This window comes from Hippopotamus amphibius, chromosome 2 (genome assembly GCF_030028045.1).
Source record: "Hippopotamus amphibius kiboko isolate mHipAmp2 chromosome 2, mHipAmp2.hap2, whole genome shotgun sequence".
Lineage (NCBI taxonomy): Eukaryota > Metazoa > Chordata > Mammalia > Artiodactyla > Hippopotamidae > Hippopotamus > Hippopotamus amphibius.
This window is the reverse complement of record NC_080187.1, coordinates 205,052,085-205,073,394: the sequence shown is the minus strand read 5'-3', so window position 1 is coordinate 205,073,394 and position 21,310 is coordinate 205,052,085. Positions and strand designations below refer to the sequence as shown.

Sequence of the window (21,310 nt, the reverse complement as noted above, 5' to 3'; positions counted from 1 at the left end):
TATTTCATTTATTTTTGCTCTGATCTTTACGATTTCTTCTACTAACTCTGGGTTTTGTTTGTCCTTCTTTCTCTAGTTGCTTTAGGTGTAAGGTTAGGTTGTTTACTTGAGATTTTTCTTTTTTCCTAAGGTAAGATTGTCTTGCTATAAACTTCCCTCTTAGAACTGCTTTTGCTGTGTCCCATAAATTTTGTATCATGTATTTTCATTTGCCTCCAGGTATTTTTTGATTTCCTTTTTGATTTCTTCAGTGATCCATTGGTTTTTTGGTAGCATACTGTTTAGCCTCCAATGTTTGTGTTTTTTAGTTTTTCCCTTGTAGTTGATTTCTAATCTTATAGCACTGTGGTCAGAAAAGCAGCTTCATATGATTTCAGTTTTCTTAAATTTACCAAGGCTTGATTTGTCACCCAACATGTGATCTATCCTAGAGAATGTTCCATGTGTACTTGAGAAGATGTATTCTGCTATTTTTGGATGGAATGTTCTATAAATATCAGTTAAGTCCATCTGGTCTAATGTATCATTTAAGGCCTGTGTTTCCTTATTAATTTTCTGTCTGGATGATCTGTCCATTGATGTAACTGGGGTGTTAGTCCCCCACTATTATTGTGTTACTGTCAATTTCTCCTTTTACGGCTGTTAGCCTTTGCCTTATATATTGAGGTGCTCCTATGTTGGGTGCATATATATATATTTACAATTATATCTTCTTGGATTACCCCTTGATCATTTTGTAGCGTCCTTCTTTGTCTCTTGTAACAGTCTTTAAAGTCTATTTTGTCTGATATGAGTATTGCTACCCAACTTTCTTTTGATTTGCATGGAATACCTTTTTCCATCCCCTCAGTTTCAGTCTGTATGTGTCCCTAGATTTGAAGTGGGTCTTTTGTGGACAGCATATATATGGGTCTTATTTTTTCTATCTATTCAGCCAATCTATGTCTTTTGGTTGGAGCCTTTCATCTGTTTACATTTAAGGTAATTATCAATATGTATGTTCTTATTGCCATTTTGTTAATTGTTTTAGATTTGTTTCTGTAGGTCTTTTTTCTCCCCTTCCTCTTTTGTTCTCTTCCCTTGTGATTTGATGACTATCTTTAGTGTTGTGTTTGGATTGGGCTTATTCTTTTTGTGTATATCTATCATTGATTTTGATTTGTAGTTACCAGGAGGTTTTGATATATAGCAATTGATATATATACAAGATTAAGCTGTTGGTCTCCTAATTTCAAATATGTTTGTACTCTCCTCACAATTGCTGGTTTTGATATTATATTTGTTGATAATCTCCTACCTTTACTGTATGTTTACCTTTACTGGTGAGCTTTCCCATTCATAATTTTCTCATTTCTAGTTATGGCCTTTTCTTTTCCACCTAGAGAAGTTCCTTTTGTATCTGTTGTAAAGTTGGTTTGGTGGTGCTGAATTCTCTTACCTTTTGCTTGTCTGTAAAGCTTTTGATTTCTCTATTGAAAATGAGCAAGAGCTTTGCTGGGTTGAGTATTCTTTGTTGTAGGTGCTTCCCTTTCATCACTTTAAGGATATCATGCCACTCCCTCTGGCCTGCAGAGTTTCTGCTGAAAAACCAGCTGATAACCATATGGGGATTCCCTTCTATGCTATTTGTTGCTTTCTCCCTTGTTTTTAATATTTTCTCTTTGTCTTTAATTTCTGTCAATTTGATTAATATGCATCTTGGTGTATTCCCCCTTGGGTTTATCCTATATGGGACTCTATGAACTTCCTGGACATCCTTTCCCATGTGTGTTTCCTTTCCCATGTTGGGGGAGTTTTTGGCTATTATCTCTTCAAATATTTTCTCAGGCCCTTTCTCTCTTTACCTTCTGGGACCCCTATAATGCGAATGTAGGTATGTTTAATGTTGTCCTGGAGGTCTTAGACTGTCTTCATTTCTTTTCATTCTTTCTTTATTCTGTTCCACAGCAGTGATTTCCACCAATCTGTCTTCCAGCTCACTTATTCATTCTTCTGCCTCATTTATTCTACTACTGATTCCTTCTAGTGTATTTTTCATTTCAGTTATTGTATTGTTCATCTCTCTTTGTTCTTATAGATGGCTGTTGGCTCAGGATGACTTTAAGCATCCTGCCTGATGATGGGTGGGGCTTTGTTCCCACCCTGTTGTTTGTTTGGCCTGAGGGATTCCAGTACTGAAGCCTGCAGGCTGTTGGGTGGGGTCAGGTCTTTGTGCCAAAATGGTGACCTCCAGGAGGGCTCACACAGATGAGTATTCCCTGGGGTGTCTGCTACCAGTGTCCTTGCCCCCACAGTGAGCCACAGATGACTCCTGCCTCCCCAGGAGACCCTCCAGGTAGATCTGGCCCATGCTCCTATGGAGTTACTGCATTGCCCTGGGTTCCAGTGCATGTGAAACCTTGTGTGTGCCCTCCAAGCGTAGAGTCCCTGTTTCCCCCAGTCCTGTGGAGCTCCTGCACTCAAGTCCCACTGGCCTTCAAATCCAAATGCTGTGGGGACTCCTCCTCCTGATTCCAGACCCCCCCAGGCTGGGAAGCCTGATGCTGGGCTCAGAATTCTCACTCTTGTGGGAGAATCTCCATGATATAATTATTTACCAGTTTGTGGGTCACCCACCTGCCAGATATGGGATTTGATTATATCACAGAAGTGCCCCCTCCTACCATCTCATTGTGGCTTCTTTGTCTGTGGGTGTAGAATATCTTTTTTGGTAGGTTTGAGTCTTTTTTGTTGATGGTTGTTCAGCAGTTAGTTGTGATTTTTGTGTTTTCGTGAGAGGAGGTGAGCTCAAGTCCTACTCTGCCATCTTGTCTCCAGCTTCTCCCTTATTCTTAAGCAGAAGTTGAGCCCTGACTCACAGGCAAATGTCTTTGATGTTTCATCATGAAAGATAATTGCCACCGTGTGCTTCTTTGTCTCTCGAGGCAGCCTGGTTGTATTTTTGATGTTGTGCAGTTCAGTTACCTTATGACAGTTTCTGAAATATGCTGCCTTTTCATCTGGAAATTTTTCTTGCCTTCTGGTCCTTCTTGAAAACCACCATCATTGTCTGAAAATCTCATTTGGTTGCATTTCACAGATACTGCACAGTTTAGAAATTCTAAAGCTGACAGTAAGCTCTTTAACAAAATAAAAAAGAAGTCTGAGCATTCAAAGGAAAGCCAGCTGAGAATACAGGAAACAAGTTTCCAGCCAAGCCTCAACACCTCAGGATGGTCTGGGCCCCCTGATGCTAATACCAATCTACATCAGATTTCAACGAGTCTATGCCAAGAAAAATACTTCTTGGGATGTGAGGCAAATTCCATTTGCCACTTTTCTTGTTTGTAGACCCAGTCAACCAACTAAGTAAGCTGTGTCATACACTCTCCTGAATGGTCTCAAGAATGGAAAATCTCTCAATATTAGAGCATTAAGTTTAAGTGAAATGTTACAGAAGGCAATAAGAGCCATGTATGTGACCAATTCAGGAGGGGCGGGGGAATCAGTACTAAAGGAAAGAAGGAAAGAAACCTGAACAAATGAGTGTCTCTGGGTCTTCCAATCAAAAATCATCTGGACTAACTGGGTTTTGTTAAAACACAGGGAATTACTATTCAAATGTATACCCATATATATATATATATATATAGTGAGGAACAGTATTTTTTTTAACTACATTAATATTATTAGTGTTCTTATTGAAATTTTAAGATGAAGTCAATCTAATTCAGGTTATATAATTTGAGGCTAATTTCTTTAAAAATTTAATTTTCACTAATTTTCTCTCTAAATGATCAAATAATGTTTGTTTTATGCTCAAGTTAGCCTGATTTCACATGCCATAAATATAAAGGGAAAATGATCTGACATTTGCTATCAAGTATACTGTGATATTTTCTTAATCTCAAATAGGCCAAAAATAGTTTTAAAGAAACATACTGTAGCCATATATTTTAGGGGGAAGTTGTATGGATGGGGCTTCCTTAAATTTCTTCCGTACACCTGTTCAGAAGAGACAATCAACACTGTTGGACAGGTGGAGAAGAAACTAAAAGCACCTACAAAGTATTTTCATATACATTTTGCAGGATAATTTGATTCTATAGCAGCATTGTCCAACTGAACTTTCTGCAACAGTGGAAATGTTCTGCATCTGTGCTGACCACTACAGTAGCCACTGAGCACTTGAAATATGACTAGTGTAAATGAGCAACTGAATTTTAAATTTCATTTTGGTTAATTTAAATTTTAATAGGCACACGTGATTTCATGGCTGCATATCGGACAATACAGTTTTAGACCAATAGAATCTTCTGTTTTGTAAGAAAAGACTACATTATATGTATACTAATCATTATAACGATACTCCCTAAAACAGCTGAAGGACAAAAAAGAATTACTTTTAGTGAACATGTAATTCAGGGTAGAAACTTGTTATTTGCCTTCAATGTAGAGGTACTTAATGACAACAAATACTAGATCCTCTTTCTTTTTTCTATCCTAGTTTCTTCTTCCTATGACTAAAAAGAACAATTAGTCATTTTAGTGGTTGGTCAAGGATGGGTCTTTTGACTTGACTGAAGTAGTTAATACTCATCATGGAAAAAATTTGTTCAAAAATCTCTCAAAGTAAATGTGAATTTTAGTCTTGCAATTAAAAGCAAGGCCTCAGGCTTAGCTAACAGTTACATCAATCAAGAGAGCTCTCAAATTATTAGCCATACAAAAGAGTAAATGACGCCATAATTTATAAAACTTTTCTGAAGTTATTTCTTCCTCTGGTTACTAGTAGAATATCCACAGGATAAATTCTATTTCATTAGATCAGAAAAAGTTTTGTTACAGACTTTCAATTTTAAAACTAGTTTTAAAAACAGGAGAAAACTGAGGAATATTTTGTTTCACCTAGCAGGTCACTATCTCAGGCAGGCATTCTTGCTAAACGGAATTTTTCTGAACAAGAAGAGACATTCAAGTTTGACTTTTGTTAAGTTATAACACAAATTCATTAAAACAATTATTCAGCTATTGGGGGGGGGGGGGTGCGGCAAGAATTCTAGGATAAAGTATCCTTACCTCGTAATGAACAAACTGGCCCATTTTCTTGATTCTTAGAGCGCTTATTTCTGAACTGACTTGGAATATCTAATGAAAGGTCTTAAAAGGAAATAGGAAAACAGAACTGTTAAAGGCATATAACCACACTCAAAAAATGATTTCAAAAACTGATGTATTTTTAAGGATTTATCTCAATATCATATCTCCATATGCCAAATATGTCTTACCTAGGAATGGATCAAACTTTCTAGATTCTGTTCCACATATGAGGCAATTAACCTCATTTTGGAGAATGCCTCCGAAGATAGCTGTGACAACTGTAGATGCTCCATTTCTAAAGAAAATCACACAGGAAAACATCTCAGTAAAAAAACAAAAATAAATATATGTAAAAGCTCCTATAGGTGTCTCCCTTTGGGAGGATATATATATCATTTATAATTTAAATTATAAAATAATTCAAAAATTTCAAAGCTATATAGACATGTACCAAATAAAAAGTGTAAGCCACCGGCCTTCCCCAAGCCCCTCTCCCAATCCCACGACTTTGTATAGAAGTTACTAACACTGAACATTTGCCATTACTAACAGAGCATGTACATGCCTGTACTTAGGGCAAGAGGACCCCTTTCCCTCAATTATACCCCTCAGAAAAGAGGGAACTGCCTTATACTGGACGCTTTGCAAGACTTCTCATATTATGGGGAGCTCTCTCAATTACTTTACTTTGAACAGCAACCTTGATCAAAGACAGTTTTAGATTTTTTTAGATGATCAGATTTGGAGGAAAGTGAGGTAAACAAATTCAATACTTGGTAATCACTGGTGGAGATATGACTTCACAATTGAAGTGCTGGATGTTACTGTCGACAAGCCTTTTAAAAGGACACAATATAATAATTCCCTTGTGGAGGTCAAAAATCCGTGCAGCACTTTAAGAACAATAAAAAACCAACTGTCCTAACGTTCCTTAACTTCTCTGTGCCTCAGCTTCATCAAATGTAAAACAGAAGTAACATCTAGCTATCTTAGAGGCCTGGTGACAATGAAATGAGAATATACATACACTGCCTTTAGGCAAGTGCTTACCAAAAAGAAAGCCCTTAGAGTGTTGTAAACAATCTTTTATCAGAATAATCAGGATCATACCTGCCTTTTACTTTTCTTTTCTCCCCTAAGTATATATCTTGGACATGTACCTCACTCTCTGACAGGTGCATGGTGTGCCACGGTATGGACAGAGGATGGACAAGAACAGTTGAGAAAGTGCACCTGTGACCACATGATTAGCAAGTGCTTGTATTATTTAGCACTTACATGCCAGGCTCTACTCTAAGTACTTTCCGTGTGTTAAATCAATTAATTCTCACAACAACTCTGAGATAGATAAGATTATCCCCATTTTGCAGACCAGGAAGCTGAGGTTCAAAGGTTAAATAACTTGGCCCAAGTTCATACAACAGCCCTGACCTGAGTACCGGCTCTGAATAGTATGCTCCTTCTCTTAATTTAACTAGTATAGTAGTAATGGGTAAATCAACTATACTTCAGTTAAAAAAAAATTTTTTTTTAAACCCAAATGCCTTTGGGTTTCACTGATAAAGTTGCCAACAGAACAAATAAAGATGAATCAGAATAAAAATAAAAATATTAATGGATACTGAGGTTATTTAATTTGTGTGCTGTCATTAATAGTACGACAATGAACAAAGATTCTCACTTCTGTGCACTTATGCAGTTACTTGAGCCGGTATATTGCTCTTTTTTGCTAATAGCAATTTGAGGTGATTTCTGTCACACTTGCAGTCAATAGTATTCCTAATACAAAGAACCGTACTTTGAGTTGCCAAATTAAATCTACTGCAATGATGAGACAGACAAAACCTACCTGAGCAATTCTATTATTTTAAAAGTTTGCTTACTTTTCTATGAAAGGGTTTCCTTCCTTATTGGTAAAAGAAACATACTTTAGCTTTTTTCTTTAAGTTCATAAGATACATGGCTAGTAAATTGAAGATGCATTGGGAACTGTAGGATATAATGGCCATTTCAGGTTTTAGATTTAATATCTGTACTACAAACAAAGGATACACCCCCTAAAAAGTCTACTGAAAATAAAGGGACTATAACCTTTTCATACTGATGTTCACATACTCTGTTGCCTTTAATTAAAATGGAAACTGCTTTATTAAAAAACAGGACATTTAAACTCAGTGTACTTCTTCCTTTATAATTTATTCCTCTGAGAAAAAGATACTAGTCAAGTTTTGGCTATCTGATGTGCACGGCATTAAGTTTAGTCATTATACAATGACTTAAGATTCGCAAATTATTTCAGAATTGCTGTTCCATTTATTATAACTGCACACCAACAGAGTTTAAATATTGGCTACTTGGACAGGCTGTTATGCTACGAAGGTCCTTTATATTGGCACTAATGATTTTCTATGTATTAAAAAGAACACATCTGCCATTTATTTCTACCATCCTCAACCCCACCTTTAGGAGGGTTCGATGTGTTTATTCGAATAAATACAAATACTGCACAAGAGACCTTTTTTTTTGGAGTTTTAGCAAATATTATCCCAAGATCCTGAAATGCATCCTCCAGTGAATTTAAGAAAATATAAAGAAGCCTGAGTTTTGAATATCTGAAAATTTTTAATGTTCCTAACTCACTAATGGAACTTAAAATTACTGTTCTTTAAAATATCATAAAAAGGGTATGGATTAATACTGAAAACTCATTAGTTACTAAAAGAACATCTTGTGAGTATCACATAATGTGACTCCATAAGGGTGCCCTGGGCATCAAAGTAATGAAGACATATACCCTCTCACTTCACACACACTATCCTTGATAGAGCCCAGTTGAATATACCATCATAAAATACAAAACAAAAATTTTCATTTAATACTATGTTTGATTTGGTGCTAGCACCAGGAACATTTCTACCCTGTTCTGTACTGGATTCTAATTCAAACTACAGCTAGTAGGACCTAGAGGGTCAAACATTTTAAGAAGTACGGCAATTCATATTGATGGCCTTTCTCTGGTACAGTCAGATTAGCTATGAGACCACTCTGTCATGAAAAATACCTTACCTTACACAAAATCCGATTTATGGACTGCCAGGCAATAATACTGAAGTGACCCCTATATATTACTTACTCTTTTCTTTCTTTCTTTGGGGAGTTTGTCTTATAAATCCCTTTCCTGCATACGTCAATATAAAATTTTTCCCAAAATCTGAACAAAGGATACAACTAACCAAAATCCAAGCTGAAATAAAAGTCAACCATTTCTTCCTCAGCAAAATAAACATTCTGATCTCAATGTATATTTTGGGTATTAGTACCTGGGAAAGCAACCCAAAAGGTTTGTTTCGTTCATACTGGGAAGCCAAAAAAAATTCTGAAAACTTACAGATGGCTCAATTTGATTAAAGAACAGATATTTTAGGAAAATTCACATTCAAAATATTTTAAGCCTTTGTCATTAGTGAACAAATGTAATTATTTTACGTTTGTATATGAAAACTGTCTCCCATCCATAATTCATTTGGAGGAACATTTTTAAGTGCTCAAATGTACAAATGTTTTCTCAAGTTTAAAAATAATGGCAACAATTAGTACTACACCTAGATGCAAATACAAGATGCCTCTGATCTGGAAGCAGGAGGCATGTGATAGTCCACTTGGTCACACAGTTCAAGTGCACAAAAGTTTCAGGAAAGGTCCAGGAAAACTCTCCACCTTCCATTATAAATCTAGTAAACTCTAACACCAGTAGAAATCTCTGAGGTCTCCCTAGAAAACAAAAGGAAACTAAATCTTACATGCAACATTTGTTACTTGCAGACAGAGTAGAATTCTCTTGCAGAATTGATGAGCGGGAAATACCGTTGAAACCGCCTTGCAGTTCCAAGTGCAGGTGGTCTAACAGGTAGCGCATGAACTCATGGGCATCCTGCTGCTGATAGCCCCTTGAAGCAAACAGAAACAGTCACTGTGTGGCTGCGCCTTCCCAGCCAAACACGCAGGAGGGCAAAGTGCTGGGAAGGGCCGCAGCCCCGCCCTCAGAGCACAGGGAGGCTCCCTGATCCTTCATCCTCACTTCCTCCTTGTTTTACACATAAAATTATTTTCAAGACAGAATTTCACTACTTAAAAACAAGTTTGAAAACACGGAATAGTAGAGCTAACTGGACTGAGAGTGATCTCAACTGACCTCACTTTAGAGAAGAGGAAAACTGAGGGGCGAAAAAGGGGATGTGTGACCTGCCTGAAGTCCTGCAACAGGAGAGTAACAGAGATGGGACTAAAACCCACATCTCCTGGATGGACTGTGAATCTTTCCATTTCCCACACGGCTTCTCTAGAAGACGCTCAAATGTTAAAATTTCAAATCTTACCTGCACCAGAAAACTAGGTCCAAACCACCATTATAATAAATAAGGAATTTAAAACTGAATCTTTAGATTTGAAAGATACTAATTTTTAAACACTGAAAGAAAAGAAAAATTTTATCTAAACAGTTAAAGATGTCTAACATTCTATACTTGCGTCCTAATCTCTGATTCAAAAGACATTTTTTTAAATAAATAAAAACTAAAATGCATTGACTCATACACAGTTATGCTCTAGCCTAAAACTTGAATATATACAGCAACATATTCTGAGGTTATTTCTTACACTATATTCAGTCAGGAAGTTCCATGCAATTCTTATGCTAATACAGATCAATCACACATGAACAGTAATGAAATCTGACAGAAAATGAAGCTGGTACAGTTGGAAAGTAACAGAGGTTTATGTAGATAAATCAAACAATAATATCTAAGGTACATTCATAAAATTATGTATAGGAAAGACTTCTGCCTACATTTTTACCAGTATGGAAGGTTCCCTTTAATCTGTGCTCTAAGTGGCAAGTTTTCTGACTTGGTCTTGAGTCAAAACTTCCACCACTCTTCCAGGCAGTGGTCCCATAAACAAAATTTCTTTTAACCAGAGTTTCCCCCTTTTCCTAAAATTTCTCCTGGACATAAATTATGGAAATGATCTGCCTAATCAATGGAACTTAAATCGAAAGTCACTTTAGCATTTCACTGTAACTTTTTCTAAACTATTTAGGAACTAAATGTTAATATATATCTTCAAGTATTTCTTCTAAGACTTTTATGAATAAATGTTAAAATTCACAGTGGAAAGTATTCAAAGTTGGTAGTTCCTTTATATATCTAAAGAGGTGCTTTTTTCTTTAGCTCTTTATTGGAATATAATTGCTTTACAGTCTTGTACCAGCTTTTGAGGTACACCAAAGTGAATGAGCTGTACTTATATATATATATCCCCATATGCCCTCCCCCCCACGACTCCCTCCCATCCTCCCTGTCCAGGCCCTCTAAGGCATCACCCATCATTGAGTTGATCTCCCTTTGTTATACAGCAACTTCCCACTGGCTATCTATTTAACAGTTGGTAGTGTATATATGGCTATGCTACTCTCTCACTTTGTCCCAGCTTCCCCTTCACTGCACTCCCCCCCCAACCCCGTGTCCTCCAGTCCATTCTCTGCATCTGCATCCTTATTCTTGTCCTGTCACTGGGTTCATCAGTACCATTTCTTTAGATTCCGTATATATGAGTTAAAATACGGTATTTTTCTCTTTCTGGCTTATTTCACTCTGTATGACAGTCTCTAGGTCTATCCACCTCATTATATATAGCTCCATTTCAATCCTTTTTATGGCTGAGTAATATTCCCTTGTATATATATGTCACATCTTCTTTATCCATTCATCTGTCGATGGGCACTTAGGTTGCTTCCATGTCCTGGCTATTGTAAATAGTGCTGCAATGAACATTATGGTACATGTTTCTTTTTGGATTATGGTTTTCTCAGGGTATATGCCCAGTGGTGGCATTACTGGATCATGTGGTAGTTCTATTTTTAGTTTTTTAAGGAACCTAAAGAGGTGCTTTAAACTTTCAACATGACATACATTTTTTTCGTGACTCAAAGGTTAAGGTCTGTATTTCAGGTCATATCTGAAATTCTGTCACATAAAAAATGCTTTATTCTCTCACCAAAATAACCTAATATCTAATCATTTTCTAAAATGGATCATGAAAAGCAGTACCTTGTAGTTATATCAATTTGCATTTTCATCAAAAACATATCCATCCCTTTTAAAACAATCTGCCTAACGTACATTAATGAACATTTCCAACCACACCATGATTCTCTTGATTCTCTTTCCTTATATCAAAATTTTCTAATGTTTTCCTATACCATTTGTTGACCTATATGAGATCATGGAACACTCGTTTTATAAAGGTAAGTTACAGGCATCTGTTTTAATTTGTGATCTTTACCAGAAGACAAAAGTCTATGTTTTGTTCTAGGACTAGGACCTTTTTTTGATTCTGACAAAAGAGACATTTACAATTCCATTCCTAAACACTTAAATTAAACCTTTCACTGACTTATATGAAAGTCTTAATAATTATTATTTAGTATATTAAATTCAACAAACCAGTTATCTTTTTCAATTATTTCTCAATTATAGGGCTTCAGAGTTTCTTCTATAATCAACTCAGGTTTCTCCTGTTTTTAAATTAAATGGATCTTTGCAAATGATATTTTATTATCTACAAATATCTTTATTATTTTCTAAAAAGCCAAGTAGAATAGCTAGCAAATTTGAGAAAGATTTTTCAGTAATTTATTCATCCATCATTTTTAAACATTTAAGAAAATTGTTTTGGGAAGTCAGTGAAAATACATTAAATCAAGTTTTTCATGAAAGTAGAAACAGCACATAAGTGACATGATGAAGCAAGGAAATAAATACCATGACCTGATCTGAATTATCAAGAGGCTTTCCTGGAGAATGTTAGCATTAAGCTGGACACTAAAGAAAGAGATGTGACCACAGGCAAGCACTGTAGGTAGGAAGCAGATGACAGACAAAGAAATGGAGGCAACAAGACAAGACATGTTAAGGAAAGCAAGGAGTAACAAAGGCTAGCAGAGAAGACTATCAAAATTACAAAAACAAATTATCTTTTGACCCAGCAATTCCTCTTTTAAATACTTGCATTATGTGTATGAGACTACCCACTTCTACACTATTTGGAATAGCAAAGAATGAAAAGTGTAACCCATGTAACCACTGATGCGATCCTAAAGTGGGATATTTGTGGCCATAAAATGACTGAAAAAATATTTATATACTAACATGAATCATCTCAAAGTAGAAAAACAAGGTGTTACCATTTATATTAAAAATTATGTACACACTTGCTTGTATGTATATACACTGAGAATATCACTGAAAGGATACACAAAAATCTATTAATACGGTTGCTCCCAGAAAGCAAAATGAAAGGCTGGGGAACAGAGTAAAAGAAACAACTCTCATTGTGTCCTTTTTTACCTTTTTAAATTTTGAACCATGTGTACTTTTGTCTATTTTTAAAAAATACACTCTAAGCTATTTTTATGAAAAAAGAAAAGACAGGAAAAGCTGGACATACTAGGAAGCCATAAGAAGTGTGGTAAGAAGATATATGTATGCTGGGAAGTTCAAACTCAGAACAGTTTCTCTGCTGAGTGACTGGCTTTTGGTTTGAGTGGGGAAAAAGAATAGTTTTGATGACGTCTATGTCCAAAGCTGTTGATTACATTTAGGGGGTACTTTCTTCTACATTTATTTAATAAATGAAAGTTGTTCCTAGTTCGACATGCATGATTACATTTCAGGCTCTTCAATTCCTCCCCCACCGCCAACCCCTTGGCCATGGGCAGCTTGTGGGACCTCAGTTTCCCAACCAGGGATTGAACCCGGGCCAGGGCAGTGAAAGCACCAAGTCCTAACCACTGGACCATCAGGAAATTCCCCAGGCTCTTCTTATTTCATTCCAAGGGATCAAACTCCCTAGATACTGTCATGTGTTAATCAAGGAAAACAAGCTCTCTAAACTTTAAAAAATTTTACTTTGGTATTATAACTACAATACAAACATAATTCAAGACTCACTGCATTTCCACTTAGGCATGTTATAAGAACTTTACCCTGTACACATAATAGGAATAACAATTAAAAGAAGAAAACCCTACCTCACAACCTCACACCTGGACATTGTACAGTGACCCTGCACTAAAACTTAACCTCAAGATCTAGCTCTAACCAAGAGAAAATTATTCTCTGATTACATGAAAGTGGGGAACAATCTGAATTACTAAAGAACAAAGAGAAAGCCCTGCTAAGAACACACAGACATCCTATTCTGATCAGTCATTAAGGAAATCTAAGAGTTCATGTGTAACAGGAATCACTCCAGAAACACCATCCAAATTTCTCAACCTGGTTACCTTTTCCAAAAGTTCTTTCTCTTCACTGGTAGGAATAATAGAATGTGTAAAATTAAGCAACTAAAAACTAAATCATGCGCCTGCCACAACTAAGGAGCCTGTGGGCCACAACTAAGGAGCACAGGTGCTGCAACTAAGACCCGGTGCCACCAACTAAAAAATAAACTAAATCATGTTCACAGCTGGGCTAAAGAAACTAGAAAGCGCAGAGATATAGGCAGATTTAGATGAAAAGTAGAATTCTGTTAAATGAAGAGGGAACTGAGTCACCATGGGAACCAAGTAGAAGAGTACAAATGAGGTTGGTGGACCTCATGTGGGCATGCAGACAAATTACTGTTAACACATCTATCACTGACCAACACCACAGAGACCTGGGTTCTAATTCTGGTCCTAATGCCTACTAGGTATATAAAACCGAACAAACTGCTCTCCCCTGTCTCAGTTCTATCTTCTTTAAAATGGGGCTAATGCTTCCTACCTTGATGGGAATTTTGTTGGGTTTCTTAATGAAGATCAGATATAAAATATCTAAAGTGCTCAGCACATAACAAACATTCAACAAATAGAAGCCATTTTTCTATAATAACAAAACACAAAGACTAAATCCCTCTCAAGAGTCTAACTAGGTGATTATTAGAAATTTTATATTAAGTCCAAACGTGATTAGCAGTAACTTAACAATCATTTCTACCTTTCCTGTTTAGAGTCAGGAAATTCTAAAATTCTTACAAAATTATTCTCTCCTGAGAAGAGATTTAAATAACATGAAATATAGAAGAAGTTTTCTTCCAAAGACCAGGGTTAACAACAGTTAATTACATCTGATCCTTAAGGCTAGATTCTTGCTGTAAGGCAACAAACTACAATCCTTTGAAGTTGTTATCCTGTAGACATTTCTCCATACTACCTATATATCTAAACTACTCTGAGACAATAAAGCAAGATACACTGCTAATTTTTACTACAGCATGCTGGTTTTTAAAAAGAAGGAGAGGGATATACATTGGGTGCCAAAAATCATGACTAGTAGGAACTACGATGTGCTTCAGAAAGATAAAATCAGCAGAAGGTGGCAAAGGCTGCTGTCAAACACCTGCAGTGCTTCAAATCTGCTGTTACCTACAGGGATGACCAGCCTAGAAGAGGTAGATTTCTCTGACAGCAGGGCTGTTTCCCCACTCAAGTGAGACTAGATAAAGAACATGGAAACACAGTGACTCTACAGTCACGTTAGGAGGTGATCTGTTAATGTTGTTACCTTCTGGAAAGTGAATCCCTATGGACTTAACTACAGCCTTGTAAGTTCTTCAGAACCCAGACCAGAACAGTGAATACAGTACCATGGTTTTCTACTGATTACATATGGATTTTTTTTTAACTGAAATAACTAGACAGTGTATGATGATTATTAGTTATAAGATTTTGAAAGAATCAAGGAAATTTTGTCCAGTATGTTTAGAGCACACAAGTTATTTATAAAGGCTTTGTTTTTTGTTTTTAATTTTTTTAATTTTTTTTATTTTTTTGGGGGTACACCAGGTTCAATCATCTGTTTATATACACATATCCCTGTATTCCCTCCCTTCCTTGACTCCCCCCACCTCGAGTCCCCCCCACCCTCCCCACCCCAGTCCTCTAAGGCATCTTCCATCCTCAAGTTGGACTCCCTTTGTTATACAACTTCCCACTGACTATTTTACAGTTGGTAGTATATATATGTCTGTGCTACTCTCTCGCTTCGTCCCAGTTTCCCCTTCACCCCCCGCCCCCTCCCATACCTCGAGTTCTCCAGTCCATTCTCTGTATCTGCTTCCTTGTTCTTGTCACTGAGTTCATCAGTACCATTTTTAGATTCCGTATATGTGAGTTAGCATACAATATTTGTCCTTCTCTTTCTGACTTACTTCACTCTGTATGACAGATTGTAGTTCTATCCACCTCATTACATATAGCTCCATCTCATCCCTTTTTATAGCTGAGTAATATTCCATTGTATATATATATGCCACATCTTCTGTATCCATTCATTTGTTGATGGGCATTTAGGTTGCTTCCATGTCCTGGCTATTGTAAATAGTGCTGCAATAAACATGATGGTACAAGTTTCTTTTGGGATTATGGTATTCTTTGGGTATATGCCCAGGAGTGGGATTACTGGATCATATGGTAGTTCTATTTGTAGTTTTTTAAGGAACCTCCAAATTGTTTTCCATAGTGGCTGTACCAACTTACATTCCCACCAACAGTGCAGGAGAGTTCCCTTTTCTCCACACCCTCTCCAACATTTGTGGTTTCCAGACTTTGTGATGATGGCCATTCTGATTGGTGTGAGGTGATACCTCATTGTGGCTTTAACTTGCATTTCTCTGATGATGAGTGATGTTGAGCATCTTTTCATGTGTTTGTTGGCCAGTATGTTTTCTTTGGAGAAATGTCTATTTAGGTCTTCTGCCCATTTGTGGATTGGGATATTTACTTTTTTGGTATTAAGCTTCATGAGCTGCTTGTATATTTTGGAGGTTAATCCTTTGTCCGTTGTTTCATAGGCAATTATTTTTTCCCATTCTGAGGGTTGCCTTTTAGTCTTGTTTGTGGTTTCTTTTGCTGTGCAAAAGCTTTTAAGTTTCATGAGGTCCCATTTGTTTATTCTTGATTTTATTTTCATGATTCTAGGAGGTGGGTCAAAAAGGATGTTGCTTTGATGTATGTCATAGAGTGTTCTGCCTATGTTTTCCTCTAGGAGTTTTATATTGTCTGGCTTTACATGTAGGTCTTTAATCCATTTGGAGTTTATTTTTGTGTATGGTGTTAGGAAGTGTTCTAATTTCATTCTTTTACATGTTGCTGTCCAGTTTTCCCAGCACCACTTATTGAAGAGGCTGTCTTTTTTCCATTGTATACTCGTGCCTCCTTTGTCAAAGATAAGGTGCCCATATGTGTTTGGGCTTACTTCTGAGTTCTCTATTCTATTCCATTCATCTTCCTTTCTATTTTTGTGCCAGTACCATACTGTCTTGATCACTACGGCCTTGTAGTATAGTTTGAAGTCAGGAAGCCTGATTCCACCAACTCCATTTTTCCTTCTCAAGATTGCTTTGGCTATTTGGGGTCTTTTGCGTTTCCATACAAATAGTAAGATTTCTTGCCCTAGTCCTGTGAAAAATGCCATTGGTAATTTGATCGGGATTGCACTGAATCTGTAAATTGCTTTGGGTAGTACAGACATTTTCATGATGTTGATTCTTCCAATCCAGGAACATGGTATGTCTCTCCATCTGCTTGTGTCGTCTTTCATTTCTTTCATCAATGTCTTAAAGTTTTCTGCATACAGATCTTTTAAGGCTTTGTTTTTATAACAACAAAATGCCGTGCCTTTTGTTAAAGACATTTCTAAGGTCTATCTATTATTTTATTTTATTTTATTTTATTATTATTTTTTGGGGGGTACACCAAGTTCAATCAACTGTTTTTATACACATATCCCCGTATTCCCTCCCTTCCTTGACTCCCCCCGGTCTATCTATTATTTAAACACATTTGTCTAGGAGGATATATCCAACTTCTGCTCGTCTCCTTAAAAAAACAAAACAAAACACCAGCCTTCATCATTTAGAATACCACCACTTTGTTGGAAATTGTTTCAGGAACAGTGTAAGGACAAATATTAATGTTTTAAATATCCTTCATTAAATAATACTTACCTAAAATTCGGCATAATCTTCCAAACAACATAAAATAAGGACTCTGGGCTAAATGCAGTCTGGCTACCTTGCCATAAAGCACAGAGTGTCTTTCTAAACTCTTCCACCAAAGACCTACAGGAGAGAAAGGGATGATGAGACCCTTGGCATTAGTGAGAGGCTATTTCAATACACAACACCCAACTGTCTAAAATCCACAAATTAAAAATGAAAACATAAACAGTTTGGTCTCTTCTGAACTAAATCTGACAGTTAAGTAAGACCCATCTCAAAAATCCATCAAACAGTGGTAATTACTGACTAGTTTTTTAACTATATGGTGAACTCTGAGTATGCCAAAGTACTGCCATACTTGTAAAATAAAGCAATGGATAAGTTACAAACCAAATTACTTAAGAATGTATGGGGGTTTTTTTTGTTTATTTTTTTTTTGGTTTGTTTTTTATAAATTTATTTATTTTTGGCTATGTTGGGTCTTTGTTGCTGCACACAAGCCTTCCCTAGTTGTGGCGAGCAAGGGCTACTCTGTTGCAGTTGCGTGGGCTTCTCATTGCAGTGGCTTCTCTTGTTGCGGAGCACGGACTTTAGGGCACAGGCTCAGCAGCTGTGGCGCACGGGCTTAGATGCTCCGAGGCATGTGGGATTTTTCCGGCCCAGGGATCGAACCCATGTCCCCTGCATTGGCAGGCAGATTCCCAACCCCTGCACCACCAGGGAAGCCCCAAGAATGTATGTTTTTAAGAACATAAAACAAGGGACTTCCCTGGTGGCACAGGGGTTAAGAATCTGCCTGCCAATGCAGGGGACATGGGTTCAATCCCTGGGCCGGAAAGATCCCACATGCCTCGGAGCAACTAAGCCTGTGCGCCACAGCTACTGAGCCTGTGCCCCGCAACAAGAGAAGCCACTGCAATGAGAAGCCCACACACCATAAGGAAGAGTAGCCCCCAGTCGCCGCAACTAAAGAAAGTCCATGCATAGCAACAAAAACCCAATGCAGCCAATAAATACATAAAAATAAATTTATTTTTAAAAAAAAACATAAAACAAGTAATAGAACGTCTTTCTCCATCTCCTGCCTTTCTCCTTCCTGCCCCTCACGAGGAGCACTTCACAGACCTCAGTGTGTGACCGTCTCTCATCTCTGCCACGGAGAGTTCATCTGGCCACAAAGCTTCAACACTCACCTCTACACCAAAGACTCTCAAATTCAAATCTAAAATCCAGATTTTTCTCATGACCACTTTTATTCAGGTGTCTCCAGGTTCCAACAGGAGTTTTCTACTGTCTGTCCACTTGTCTCTTCTAACTCAGTGTGTCCTAAACCTGCTCTCTATACTCTCCCTACTGCCCCTCAGTCTCCATTCGCCCCTTCTCTCACTGGAATGCAACTTCCATTTATTTCCTGGCATATGAGCTCCTGGAATAAAAAAAAAATTTGAGTGCATCCCACTTCTGAGAAATTCCCTTAAAGAGAAAGAGTGGTCCTTCTTATTCACCCCTTCCTTCTGCCTTCCAGCTAGAATGAGGATGAAACAGTGGTGCTCCAGCACCATCACGGACGAAGTGAATGAGAGCCTCACCCAGGGCTGGCGGGACAGAAAGCCAGAGGAGCCCGATGACTGTGTGAAACAAACCTAGATGGATAACCTCCAACTTTTACATGAGAAAATAAACCACAGATGGTTAGGTCACCATTAGTTTTGGTTTTCTATGCATGTAGGTAAACTTATATACCTCCTCAACCTCAATGACTGTATGTGTCAATACAACTATCATACTCATGGATACCTGGTTGATATCTCAGAGAATCTCACTATCTTCTTTTTCAACCCCTGTTATCTAGTAGGTTCCTGAGATACAGATCATATTTTTTTACTTCCTAGTACCTGAACCCTCATCCTATGTTTGAGGAACCCCACCTTAAGAGTCTTGTGAGAGTCAAAGCCTGCCTCCCACTATGGAAGCTGAAAAGGCCAGGTACTTGCTCTCTCAGCCCCCGCCCCACGCCCTCACAGCCAGGACTCAGGCACATGGCCTGGGTATGCCTATCTGAAGCAGGAGTTTGTGATGCAAAGAAGCTGGGACACTGCCAAATCATTTCTGATGGCAAAGAGCATCACCGGGAGTAGCAATGACAGCAGCATCCACCCAGCACCCACTCCAGCAGTGCAGGCAGTGGGAACTCTGGGGTGGCATGGACAGAGGCCCTAATGGGACACCCTTATGGGTGCCTAGACTCCAGACTTGATTTTCCACCCATCCAGTAATGGCAAGCTCTCCAACAGACTTTCAATAAATTCGTTTTCTGCCTAAGATGGCCAGAGGCAATTTCTGTAATTTGTAACTAAACCCTAAATGACACTACTGCATCAAGTACTACTAATTCTTCCCTTAACTTTTGTGCACATGTATTTTTTCTTCTTCATTTCACTGCTCTGCCCTCCAACCAATTCCTGTAAAGTGAGAAGCCTCCTTGAACACAGGCACGTTCCAGCTCATCCTATACACTGCTACCAAAGTAAACTCTTGAAACACCACTTCTAGTGATGCCATCCCATCCCTGCTCCAATGCCTGGCGTCACTGCATACTCCACACTGCACACTCTTCTAACACGGTCTATTCTATTCTCCCTCAGCCACCTAGGCGAAACAGTGTCAGATTATAAGATGGCTTTTCAAAATGTGTGAGGATGGGGTGTGTGGGAGCAGGGATGGGCAGGCAGGGAAAACATTACATTGAAATATATATAGATGATAAATCATAGCCCTATTTCAGTAATACTAAGATGCCTCTTACAATCATGATAATATGATACATCTTCTGAATCCCAAAGAGAACATGGCTGCATTGAATTTGAATATATATTGGTTTGGTTCTCAATAATCACTTGTCAATTTTTCCCCTTCCATGTCAACTAAAAATTGACTATCTTGCTCCATAATTAATTTGATAACTACAAAAATTAATTTAATTATCCAAGACAGGTTTACCTAACCCTATCGGACAAATCAATTCACAAAGACTAATGATATTCACGCTGGTCTATACCTAGAACTGTATTTCATTCATAGATGTCAATTTTAGAATGCCCAAATCCACAGACTCAACAAGTAGAGTGCTAAATTTGTCCTGCCTATGAGGTAAATAGAAATAAAAGAACTCCAACAATTGTGAAGAGTGCCAGCTAGATACTTAAACACAATTGTTAGAAAAAGTGTTTTTTGTTAATGCATGTGCCTACTAACTCAGATAAAGCAAGGGAAATCATCAGTAAGAGTCATTTATTCTGTAGCTCAAAGCCAGAAAGGACATGTTTTTAGACTCACACGTTGTTGTCTCCCTGGCTCCTGGTGTGGTACGTTCGCCTTCCTGCTGTCTTCCCATTCCTCAACTCCACTGCAGGCAGTTCTTTGAAATAACAGCAAAACTGCTCAATGTTACTATTTGAAAAGGAAGGGAAGAAAATTATTATTTTTAAATGTACTAAGACTGTAAAGAAAGTACTATAAGACATATACAGGATATGGATTTGGAAGATGTGATCTTTCAATTTCCCATTAAAATGGTACTCAGTGCAATCTCTTAACATTGCATTTCTTCATTAAGCTTCCTCATTTACTCTAAGAAAACAATATAAGTAGATGACTTTGCAGAAATAAACACAGACCTTAAAGCAAAATCTCTGGTCCAGAAATCCTCAATTCCCCCTTCCCATCTATAGATTGTCACCATTTCTTTCTTTTCAGGGTGTTTGTTACCAAGTGTTCAATAATTTCCTCAAATAAAAGCAAACCTTGGAACCAACTGTATTGTTTAAATACACTGTATAGAGTAACAAGGAGAATTCAGCAGTGACTAGAATTTCTTCTTTGGGCAAGACTAGATAAGCTGAGAGCCAGCACCTTTAAGGAGAGATCACACATGGTTTCTGTTCCTGATTAGCAAGGTGGCCTTGGGAAAATAATTTATTGTGGTCTTTGATACCACATTAAAATCTAAAAGAACAAAACTTCCTAAATCATTTCGTCTATGTAACTCAGGTCAGCCTTGTTGTCTATTTTATTTTTACTGCTCATCTTACTCTTTTTTTTGGGGGGGCGGGGGGGGGCGGTGGTGCCTTGCAGCATGTGGGTGGGACCTTAGTTCCCTGACCAAGGATTGAACCTGCACCCCCTGCAG

At 37.7% G+C, this 21,310-nt stretch overlaps 1 protein-coding gene across 6 annotated transcripts in view; it reads right to left on the bottom strand.

Moving 5' to 3' along the window:
* The window catches only part of USP3 (ubiquitin specific peptidase 3), a 237,012-nt gene that overhangs the window by 29,678 nt on the left and 186,024 nt on the right, over positions 1–21,310 (bottom strand). For all 6 annotated transcript variants that reach the window (XM_057722740.1, XM_057722742.1, XM_057722739.1 and 3 more), the window contains 5 exons: positions 20,458–20,571; positions 17,128–17,241; positions 8,880–9,026; positions 5,268–5,374; positions 5,059–5,139 (listed from right to left, as the gene is read on the bottom strand). In XM_057722740.1, the coding sequence (XP_057578723.1) occupies positions 5,059–5,139; positions 5,268–5,374; positions 8,880–9,026; positions 17,128–17,241; positions 20,458–20,571 (563 nt within the window). The remainder of the gene's footprint in view (positions 1–5,058; positions 5,140–5,267; positions 5,375–8,879; positions 9,027–17,127; positions 17,242–20,457; positions 20,572–21,310) is intronic.